This window comes from Ipomoea nil, unplaced genomic scaffold (genome assembly GCF_001879475.1).
Source record: "Ipomoea nil cultivar Tokyo-kokei standard unplaced genomic scaffold, Asagao_1.1 scaffold3069, whole genome shotgun sequence".
Lineage (NCBI taxonomy): Eukaryota > Viridiplantae > Streptophyta > Magnoliopsida > Solanales > Convolvulaceae > Ipomoea > Ipomoea nil.
Genome location: NW_017619497.1, coordinates 7,635,261 through 7,647,180, shown reverse-complemented (window position 1 = coordinate 7,647,180; position 11,920 = coordinate 7,635,261). Strand labels below are relative to the sequence as shown.

General features: G+C 32.1%; 1 protein-coding gene across 1 annotated transcript; it reads right to left on the bottom strand.

Moving 5' to 3' along the window:
• Positions 1–1,420: 1,420 nt before the first annotated feature.
• On the bottom strand, positions 1,421–6,350 carry LOC109165405. The gene is made up of 16 exons (XM_019314144.1): positions 5,906–6,350; positions 4,876–4,970; positions 4,633–4,740; positions 4,159–4,194; positions 3,965–4,075; positions 3,689–3,772; positions 3,461–3,579; positions 3,225–3,326; positions 2,976–3,092; positions 2,834–2,899; positions 2,495–2,561; positions 2,342–2,395; positions 2,119–2,208; positions 1,999–2,022; positions 1,867–1,893; positions 1,421–1,765 (listed from the first exon to the last, which is right to left on the bottom strand). The coding sequence occupies exons 2-16, from the start codon at positions 4,933–4,935 to the stop codon at positions 1,607–1,609; spliced, it is 1,224 nt and encodes a 407-aa protein (XP_019169689.1). The 5' UTR covers positions 4,936–4,970; positions 5,906–6,350; the 3' UTR covers positions 1,421–1,606.
• Positions 6,351–11,920: the final 5,570 nt, after the last annotated feature.

Below are 11,920 nucleotides of genomic sequence, written 5' to 3'. Positions count from 1 at the left end.
TCCACATTTCAGTCAATTTCCCTCAATATTATACCATTTGGTTTTATTGGTTAATTATTATTATTATTATTATTATTATTATTAATTAATTAATTAATTAATTGGATACATAAAAGAAATGAGAAAATTGAATCCTTAAAGTAGAAACTAAAGGTGAGTACTTTATAGGGCTTTAATAATGTAATCAGATGCTGGCTTGGAGAGCCACTCACAAGCTGGCAATCTGGCCACCATATTGTGATTACATCGATTACTCGATTTACTAAAAACAAGTTCAATAGTTATATTGTAGTTTTTATGATATTTTTGTCATATTTATATAAGAGAGAGGAAGGAAGAGGAGGAAAAGAGAGAGAAAAAAAAAATAACAATCAAAAAATAAAAATAAAAAGATGTGCTAGGTGGTGCGTACAGTGAACGCGCACCTGCAAATTTACATTTTTCATTTCTTTTAAAAGTTTGAGTGAGGCTCACAAAAAATTATATTTGCAGGAGTAAATATTTCAAAAGAAATAATAATAATAATAATCACCTTTTCCATTAGTTAAAAGATCATAGCTTGGTCTTTTCTTCCTCAAAAACTGAACAAAACTCCTAATGGGGTTACTTTAATAAATTTAAACATAGATCAGATTGAAATGAAAAATATTATGGGTATATTTGGTTCGTACATGAAAATCAAATACTTGGTAATAATAAAAGATTTTGGTGAAAGTATTTTACATTTTGATAATGAGGTGGAATTAGAATGATTACCAATATTGTTGTTTGGTTAATACAAAAACAAAAAATTAAGACAATTTATTCTAATATAAAGACATCAAAGCACCAATATGAACAAAAATAAAAATAAAAACAAAAATCTAAAACCATTATCCAAACTTAAAAATCAAAAGGGGAATAATGGAGTGAACCTCTTATTTTGATAGAGAATGAGTTTTCTAATTAAGGAGTAACCAAATCCCATAGTAGTGTTCTAAAAATCCACCAACCAAACAATAACAATGACTTTCCTAATAGCTAAACTCATTAACCATACACACCCCAAGTGTTTTCCTAGCTAAAACCATGAACCATACACACCCCCAAGTGTTTCAAATTTTAATTTTTTATATGCAAATAGGCGATCCAACTACATAACAAACTGTAATTAAGCCATCAAACTCAAAAAATTACAATTAGATCTCCAAACAATACAAAATAATATAATTCAACTTAAAGTAACCTTCAAATAAAAAAAACTACAATTAAGTCTCGAAACAATGCAAAATCATATAATTTAACCTAAAATAACCTGTTGACTTGATTTGATAAGATGCTAACATGAGTACATGACAATTACTGAATTTAAAAATATTTTTTAAAATTTTATTTTATAAATTTAAATAAAATAATTACTTGAAAATTATACTACAAAGACTCGGGGCCAAAAAGATTATATATGAATATGAATATGAAGGTAAAGTAAGAAGAGTCCAAATAATGAACTAATGGTGTGGTGTAATTCACATACACAAACTACAGATTACAAGTATGGATTTAGAAGCAACTGGGATGAAGAGGAGGAGGAAGATTTCATCACCAAACTGCTACCAATTAAGTAGGTTTACGCCCTCAAATTTCGCCTCCGCCTTTTCTTGCTCCTGCGTTTTTGGCTCATTCTATCGCTATCTTTATACGGATCTACCCAGTCCTTGTCCTCGCTCACTGCTCGATCCCAGCGCTCCTTGAATCTTAGCAGCTCGTGTGTGGCCTCTCGCCGTATCTTAACGAGGCAATCGAGTTTTGTTTAATTCAATGACTAATCTACTTCAATATCAAAATAAGATGAAGACTGTAAAGAGAGAATAATGTGAAGTGTCTCACCTCGGATCTAACATCGACCACATGCTTCTGCAGAAAAAAACAACAATGTAGGAATGAGTTCATCGTTATATATAAACTACTTAAACATGAAAAGATGGCAAGGTATCGGGGACATAGAAACAAAACCCGTACTTTTAAATCCCGAGGATTTGAACCCTGAAACGAATTAGAAAGGAAAAGAATTATCAACAAAGACAATAACTCACAACAATGATAGAGAGATTGTAAGGACAATATAGAACAATTAATTACCCTTTTCAGTGATTTCCCACCCAAAGTTTGGATGCTCTGGTGGACTATATACTCACTGTCAACCACACCAACTTTTTTCGTCCGGTCCCCCTACAGAAGTTTGAAAAAAAATATGAAAACGAATAAAGCCACCCTCTTCCTCCGCCAAATAAGCATATCTATCAAAATGTAAATACAGTCAAATTTTATTACATAAGTAGAAGAGCCGGACGAACAATCTTACCTGCGCACAATACCCAAGCTTAATGTCCATTCCCCATCCATGAACAAGATCATTCTGATAGAAAAAGTAATCATTGAATATTCCATAACACGGATTTAAGTTCGTGAGAATAATAGAAAGGGAATTGTTTTTAAGATGCCTATTCTTTCTCACCTGTATAAGATGCCAAGCACAATGCCATGCAGATCTTGAGAAGACGGGAGCCATTCCTTCCACAAATCTGCAAACGTATAGCGATATAGGCATTTTTGTAAGCTATAACAAAGAACCACCGGCATTTGAGTCTTAATATATAGGCAGAACTAATACTTCTCTAAATACATTCGCCAAAAATAAAAATAAGCTATTTGTGAGGGAGAAGTTATATGATGCACATGCTCCATTAGTTGCATAGTTGCAAAAAGCCTAATTGCAAGTCGAAATTCAGAACGAAGAGAATTCTTGATTGGTCAATTTCCTGAAAGTTAATACCAGAAATACAAACAAGCTTACCCAGTGCAGGGAGGACCGTCATTAACTTCAGTACATCTTGTACTACCTCGACCCTCGTATACCCTTCTGCTTAAAGCAGTGTGTTAGTGTTGTTTGAATGATCAAAAGCGAAAAGTTTTGAATTCTTCCCCACCCAGCTTACCTATGAAATTTTTGTGATTTGCTTCTTATTGTAATTCGGTGGTGTATGCCAGTTGAATTCGGGGCCAGAGCTGGCTGAGATATCTCCAGTCCTTCTGACTTCACAATTTCAAGATATCTGCATTGAAAGAAGGCTCAGAGCCAATTAATTTTATTAAAAAAAAAAAAAAAAAAAAAAAAAAAAAAAAAAAAGCAAAAGAACAAAAAGAATAAGGTTTATGACATTTTGAATAGTGCACTGTAAATGTACCTTCCAGGGTGAAAGTTGGCTACACCCAAATCTTCGTCCCATAGGAATATGTAGTCATAAACAGATACAACAGCCGGATGTAGAAAACGCTTTGCAAACCACCTGAAAAGAAATTTAGTCACTACATTTAACTCATTAAGATATCAATAGCAAATACTCAAAATTTTATTGTCTCCGGTGAAGAAAGTTCGAATAGAAGAATACAATAAGGAACCAACTATATGCCTGCTCCTTACCATTTTGTTTGATTATGGGCAACTATATGAATGGCCTCTTTACTCCATTCAAGGTCCCACCACCCATCCAAATTTCCATCGTAATGGAACAAAATAATTGTGAAATTCTCTGGAAGAAACTGAAAGAGGAAAACAAAACAAAAACAAGGATCAGGCAAAGTATGTGTCGTTATAAGTTTCACAGCCCTCTCCACCAAAATCCCGAAATTAGAGACAAACACAACAGACCTTTTGAGCAATTGTATTGACATTATCTTTCTGTTTAATGCCAACTGGCATTGCCAACAGGTTATGAGAGCCTGGAATATTAGCCTGGAAACGGAAAGATAACATATGCATGAAATGAGTATAAGTCACGTATGGGCATTGAGTTAAAATCAAAAGCATATAACCTGAGATAGATGAAGGAAAAGAAAGATATAAATGCAATTATCAGCATTAAGTGGATGTAAATGTCTAAAAAGTTGCTTATTGATACCAACTCTGTAAGGAGAAAGATACCACCTTGGGCTTTGAGCTACTTGTTGACCAGAGAGGCATTAACTGAAGATCAGAACTAGCTTCTATGATACCATGAGGCAAACTACGTAACCCTGTGTCAGCCACACTAGAATCCTGGATTAAAGCATTGAAAATGTCTCAAAATGGCAAAGGGTGTGATGATGCTTAATTTCAGAAAATTATAATACAAATAGTACCTTTGAATTGTAGAAGGGGTCAAATTTTGACTCCATCTGATAAGAAAGAAAACATTATTAGGGACTATAAGCAAGGTTATTAAAAACTAATAATGAAATATTTCCACACCTAATTAGCCAATAGTAATAATTAAGTAGAACATTCATGCAAAATAAGAAGAGAGGTGCAAAACTCTTCTGTACGTTCTTCTATGGACTATGATGGGAATGGTTTTAGCAAGAATAGCACTAAAACATCTTATTCATTCCAAGATCAAACCTTCTAAATGCCCAGGAGAAAACAAAAGGGTAGGATTAATCTTTTGCCTCCTGGATGGTTATAACCAAAAAATCCTTGAGTTTTAATGAAAGCAGTATTAAGAAGTTCAAATAAATAAACATAAAATGCTACTACCTAACTTTGGATTATACTTTTTGGCTATTCTGCACATAAATCACCTAAATACAGAACATGCAAGATTATGAGAGATGTACCTGTGTCTGTTGATGCTGATAATTAGTGGTCCTATATACAATAAACAACATTACTGTACAAACAATTCCCATAAACGGCAATTGCTTCATCTTCAGTCCACATGTTCCCTGCAAAGTCATTTCCACAAGTTTAACACAATATAAATTCCAGTCTCTGTAAGTTGAAAATTAGGAAAGGATAATTCCCGGCAACTTAGTCTGTATAGGGAAATCCAAAATAACCATAACTACACACCAACATACCCCTTCAAATGAGTCGCCCCTTTTCTTCATAAGGGACTTCCATGATTTCATGTCCTTCATAGGTACAACTGATATTCAGAGGATGTCATTACCAGCTGTGAAATAAAAAATCCATTTTGAGTATGCATAAGAGTAGAATCAGAGAGAGAAAGAAACAAAAGATTTCTAAATCGGCATAGTTATATTAGATCGAAATATAGCTATTTCAAGATCAAGTATACATCGGCCCAAAGGAGAACCAAAGAAAAAGCCTTTCAAGCAGGTAAATACAACCCACATACAATGAACTATAATCAGCCTAATCAGCCTTTTGGGTTTATGTGGTTAAGTCAAATGCTCATTTGTCTATATTGGCATAGAATTCAGGAAAGTTGCATGCAGGTCTCTAATACATTGTTACAGTCAACAAAAAACAATTCTCATTGAGCAGGGGTTATGAGTAGAGTTACACTCAAACTAAAATTCAAAGTTCTGATTTTTTATTCTCATAAAAAAATCTCAGAAAATGAAGAAATCACCTTCCTCTTCCCCTGCACCGCTGAGGAGCCTCAATCCCATTTAATTTATACATACTTGAGACGAAATAAGTGAAATTTTTGTTATTTTTTGGGTTGAAATTGCATGCCAGAAAAACAATAAGATAATTTGGTAACATGCAATAAAAATTGTAGCTAAAAAATTGCTTCATTTTAATATGTGTGAGGCAACAGAAGCAAACCACATATGTTTGATCATTTATACTGAAAAATTAAACAAAACAGAGCTCTAATCAGATCAAAAACTGAACTTTTTGGTCCAAAAAGGAAAATAAATAATGAAAGCTCACATTGGTTGCTATAAATGTAGATTAGAATTATAAGAATGACCGGAATACAGACGATCTCCCGCATGCAACTCAACCCACGAATACTAACAAATCCAACATTGCGTTATTCCATTTATACCAGAAAGAACAAACAGTTCACCAAATGGATCTCGGCCCAACCTCCACCATCAAAGAAGCAATAAGAAACAGAGCAAGCATGAGTACCTGGACCCGAATCGAATGAACAGAGAAGATAAATCCAGACGGAAACGATGCTCCGCGGCTCCGATTCACCGGGGCCGGAGCGCCGCGTGGATGTTTCTTTTGGCGTAAAGAACAAGCTTATAGAGACAGCTCCTCGTACGTAGAGATACAGAAAGAGAGAAAGCGGTGGAGGTGAGAATATCTGTTGTTGTGTTACTGTAGAGATAGGTGGGAGTATAGTTTGATTTTGCAGATTGGGGGGTCGGGGTTCCCTGTGGGGTGGGGTGGGGGTGGGGTGGGTAGGGGAAGATGACGATGAAAGAGTCGCAGACGAAAGTGTCGGAAGCGCCACGTTGCGTCGCGTATCGCCGACGAGTGTTTGTGTCACGGCACCGCAGCTATTGTCGGAGGGATTTGCTCTTTCTCTGCTTCTCCTTAAATCTAATCATCAAACCAAAATTTTTGAGTGTGGAACGGACGCCCATAAGGATTATTTAATATGAATACCAGATTTATACATTTTTTATTAATTCGTAATAAATCAATTCATAAATATGTAATACAAAATAATTTTTATTCCCTTTTTAAGAAATATTCTCCCAAATTGCTTCCTTTTGTGATAGAGCAATATCAATATAAGTAGTTTTTTTTTTCGGGGTTTTTGAAGTGTCAACTAAGAAAGAGAAGAGCGAGAGAAAAAAAAAATGAGATTAAAAAAGAAAAGGAAAAAAAAAACAAATATGACGCAAAAAGAAAAGAAAAAAAATACAGTTATTGCACCCCGCTGGAGGTAGTAGCCTTCTCCCTTCTCTCCTGCGGGACCTACAAAAAATTTGAGTCTTGTTGGAGAAACTTACAATTCTCTATCCTCCACCTAAATCTAAAAACTGCAAAAATCTCCTCAAAAAACATTGATAGTGATGTCTAATTTTTTATTTACTATAGAATATGTCGTTGCTATTAAAATGTGTTTTAAGTGAAATTCTTTTAATAATTCTATCAATCAAAATATTATAGGAAGGTAAATCACCTTAAATTACTTATAGTTGATCGATTCAAATAAAAAAGGTTGTTTACTACGGAGTAAATTGTAACTAGTTTGATTTTATCAATCCAATTTCATCTTTGATTCCTATTTTATTACCAATAATAATATTATATTTTTGCTGAATTTACTAATTTGATTTTCTACTTCTAAATTTAACATGGCAGCATTGGAATAAAAAGGTATTGGAACATTTTTCGTTTTCCTTTTTTATACTCATAAATACTATAGTATTTAGGTTTAAAAAATGTAATTTTAGTAAGAAAATGACACTTTTATTTACTATTTATTATCATTTAGATCAATAGTTTATAAATAATTTTAAAATAATCACACCTTCACAATCTTAAATGATATACCAAATCCGTCATGTGACTCAATATGTATTGCTTATTAGGGAGTATTATATTTATTATGGCTTAGACCTAAATTTTTTAAAAGATTTTTAACGACATTTTATATTACACTGTATATATAGGCCTGACTTTTATAAGAAAAAGATTTTTTTTTTTGTGTGGTATCAATTTTATAAATATACACGGATCTAATAGATTTAACGATTGAAATTAATAAGGAAAAAAAGTGGGGGACTAATTTAATAAATATACATATTTTTAAGTGTGCACGCATTGCTAATTTTCGTGAATGTACTATTAAATATTTTTTAATACATCATAATAATTACAAAAATATTATCAATTTGTTACTTAATTTTCAGTGCTAATCATTCTAAATGAACATTTGCATTGGGTCAAATAAATTTGCATGTACATATATTCAATGAATTGGTTGTTTAGCATTAATTATAAAGAGCATGGTAGTATAATTAGTACTTAGTGGGAACGCAACATAGGCCCCCAGCTTTCATTTGTTTGTTGTGTGATTATTCCAAGGAGTAGATATGTTTTAAGATTATGGGTGACCAATTAAATTAGGGTCACCTTTTCAGGCACGGACTTAGGAAGCCTATGCAGTACGTTTTTGTGATTTCAATGGGTATTAGTTGGTAACTAAGTATTTGTAGACCATTTCATTTTCACTGCCTGCCGCCACCCTATAATATGGACCCATGAATAAGTAAACTGAGTCAACGTAACATTGAAAATCAACATCAAACTGTACACTTTTACGCATAATAAATCCACTAAATTTCTAATGTTTGTGACAGGAATTGAATATTGTCATGCCACTAGAAGCAATACACATCAAATTCTATATACAAATTAATTTTGCTATACAAAAATTATAGTTGTCCTTAATCGAGAAAATTTTTTTTGTTGTTATTTAATTTGGTTGATGCTAGTATAAGGATGAACCTATATTTAGTAAGATTTTAACTTTGGACATATAAATAAAACATCGTGTATTGAAAGAGTTTCCTTCAAATACGACTCAAATAAAACTCAAATTCACAACAACAACAAAAAACACTAAATATACATGCCTCATTTAAGAAAAATTTTAACTCTAAAAATCGAATAATTAAAATAATAGGTAAAATGTTTCTCAAAATACAATTTTAAGGAAAATCGAATTTGAAAACAAATGATAGGCAATGAATGCATTATGCATGTGTGGTATTTGTGAGATAGAAGGAGATTAGGATTTGGTAAATCTAGGGTGGTGTGAATAGGCATGAAATGTATGTCACCAAAATCATAAAAGTTAATTAGAAAATGATCGATCACACACATCATATGAACATTTTGCAGTGATTAATAATGCAAAACACCAGACGTGCGTGTGTGTACCTTTGTACAACGTAATGTGTTCAGAGCTTTAAAGTTAGTCGTGACATTCGATTTGCGTTTGTATCTGCATCCGTTACACTTAATTTTATTAATTAAACGAGATAAATATTATTAAGTCGAAATAGATAATAAATATTTTAACATAAAAAATAACACTTTTCCTTTAAAAAAAAATAACACTTTTAGTCCCTTAATTATTGTATAAAGGGTCAACAACACCTCCATTGAGACTTAATCTCATGATCTCCTATATTGGAGAGGTCACTATATGCCACATGAGCACAAGTTCTTTGGGTGGTTCTTGTTATTTAATTTGAACATATTTAATCTTTTAAGTGTTGATTATGTTGCACTTTTAGAGCATCCATAGTAGTTTAACTTCGGTGCGGGTTTTGAGGGGTTTTTGTAAGAGTGATTAGGAAAGAGAAGGTGGGGGGGAGAGAAAAAAGAAAAAAAAAAAACAAAATTGAATTTTAAAATTAAAAAATATATATATTAATGAGTGTTAGGCGTGCCGGTGCACGATTTTGGCCCTCACGCTCAGCGCGGGAGTGGAGAAAATTATTGCCTGGGTTTCACTTTTTGCAAATAACTTGTTTCTTGTAAGGGAGTTATTTTTTCTCTTTCTTACACTCTCTCTGCCAAATCAGATTGCACTGTGCTATTATCCTCAAAATATGCTCTGATATTGATGCTCTTAGTTCATATTATTGATGATAGGTCCAATAATGAAACGACCAAACGCATTATGTTGCTAATAACACGTACTAAAAGTCTAAAACTAATACTAGTTTTTTTTTTTTTTTGTTTTCAAAAGAAATAAAACTAATACTAGTTAAGTTATATCATTGGAGTAGATATTGTTATTACCCTATAATTATGAGTGTCATTTTCACTACAATTATTACTAAAATGTCAATAAAATGATTCAAACAAAATATATATTTTGCTACAATAATTTAACACTCGTGGTTAGTTACGGATCTCAATGATTGGGAAAACAAACCATGTTTCTTTTTTATAGTTCATAGCTAGGTATGGACACACCTACCATGCACCAACCAGAATACATAACACAGTGCTAAAGATAATGTGTATTTATTATAATATAGATATAGATTTGGTAAAGTTAAGGTATAAAACTCAAGTTATCTGCAGTAATTAAGTATATAATAAAACATGATTAAGTTGGCATGCGTTAAAAGGATTGAGTGAGTAAGTGAACATGATTTATATATAAGAAAATAGTTGAATTATTTTCAACATTTTTTCAGTCAAATTCATCATATAAGATTTTCATGATGAAATTTTTATTACTTGGTCTACATCTGCATCCAATATGTGAATTTGAAAATATTTCATTCACACCTTCTAAGGGTGTATATATGCCCAATCCAATTCGATCCTCTAATGACAGATTTGGTGGATCGAATTTTTCCTATAAGTAAATATGTATTCCATCAACTTTTAACGAATGCAGATCATATCGTAATAAATTTGACAAATTCATGTTCACCTCCATATATATTATTTGGAGTATAAAAATTGAATATTCTCATTACCTAAACGATATATGTAGTTGGGATTTGGGAATGGTCTAGTTCATCTTATTCCATTTTCTCTCTCTCCCCATTTGTTAATTAATTAGTTTATTATTTATGATAACTCAATGAGGTAGCTCAAAAGATAAAAAGAAAAAATTTGGAGTTCGATTTTTACAAGTGACGATTTTTTTTAAATTAGTTTCAGTGCCTCCTGGAGCGAGCGGGAATTAATCGAGTGGACTTAAACTATAAAACAGATATAGAAAGATCCAAAACACCTCGTGAGTTTAAAAATATATATATATATATATATATATTTATGGTATATGCATAGTTGCATATACTATAGAGCACTATTTTTCTTGGTATTAGCTGGGGGAGGTGGGAGTTGGTCCAAAGTGGGTATATGGTCAAGTCGGCGTAAAAGACTCTGCCGTAAGCATTCTCATAATCTATGAAATTATTGAATTTTTAAATAATATGAATATATTTTTTATTTTTGACCTTAAAAAAATAAACATCGTATTTTAGCAAAAGACCCGGGTCTGGTTGGACACGTGTGACATGGTCCTATTGTTATTATTTAAAAACCCATCCTCGATTCTGACAATCTCCAAGAATTCACAAAAGATTTCGATTTCATGAATTAAATACCGAAAAAAGTGGCTGAATTAGCATTTTCTATTGTTGGAAACTTTATTATTTTTTAATATCTATTTTTTTAATAAATAAATTTCTTTATATTGGTTAACTGCAACTCCGCAAGTAATTAGGTTTTATTTGACAATTAACCATTAGTGATTAGTAAATTATGTTAACAATTTAGATTAGTGAATATATTAGCTGTTTATGGAGAAAGTTTTGATAATATTAGCTATTTAATTTAGTGGTTAATATGTAAAAAGATGTATGAGGATATGTGTATAATAATAATAATTTATTAATTTATTATTTTGAGTCGGTCCTGATCAGTGCTAACCTAAATTTAGTGTCGGCTCGGGCTCAGCACGAGACCGGTCTAGATTCGAAATTTGACCACATCTAATAAGAATCATGATTTGTTCACTTCTTTTGAACATTTTATGTCGATTTTGATGAGTAACCTAGTGCATCAAATCATCGGTTTCTTCGAATATAAACAATTAGTCAACATGTAATCCTACAAAATGTTAGGTTTAACTGGTGAGGTTTTTGCCTATTAACAACTCCAAACTTACTCCATATACTGATATACATATATAAAATATATTTCAAAGTATTCTCAAATATCTATCTTTTTTTTTTTAAATGACGAGGGAAACTTGACTTCACTATACGAGGACATGCTTTAAGTAAATTATGTTCTTATATAATAGCCTGCAAACGACACCAAATAGGTAAACCGTACTAAAAAATTCATGTGTGATAAGCTCGACAAAAAGGGTATTAAAATCTTATAATTACTAAACCAACAACCCAACCAACTCGCTGGAATTACCATTTTTTTTTTCACTACATATTTTACCAGCAAAGACTTCAAGTCTTCAACTCATGTCTAGACCAGATGGGTTGACTTTAATTAGACATCAAACACAATATCAAGGAATGTATCTTAGGCCCAAATAGAAAGTTGGGCCTATATGACAAATTGGGCTTGACAAATATTGGGAAATATATACTGCTTTATTTGTGGATTTCTACCTTCAATCAATTTAAT

Bases quoted from the DNA above. Each gene is read 5' to 3' on its own strand.
- LOC109165405 (XM_019314144.1), bottom strand. From the start codon at position 4,935: ATGAAGGACATGAAATCATGGAAGTCCCTTATGAAGAAAAGGGGCGAC. The intron at 4,195-4,632 runs GTACATCTCTCA...CTTTCTTATCAG, and splicing joins ATCAGCATCAACAGACACAG to ATGGAGTCAAAATTTGACCC. The intron at 1,766-1,866 runs GTGAGACACTTC...TGCCTCGTTAAG, and splicing joins TGGTCGATGTTAGATCCGAG to ATACGGCGAGAGGCCACACA.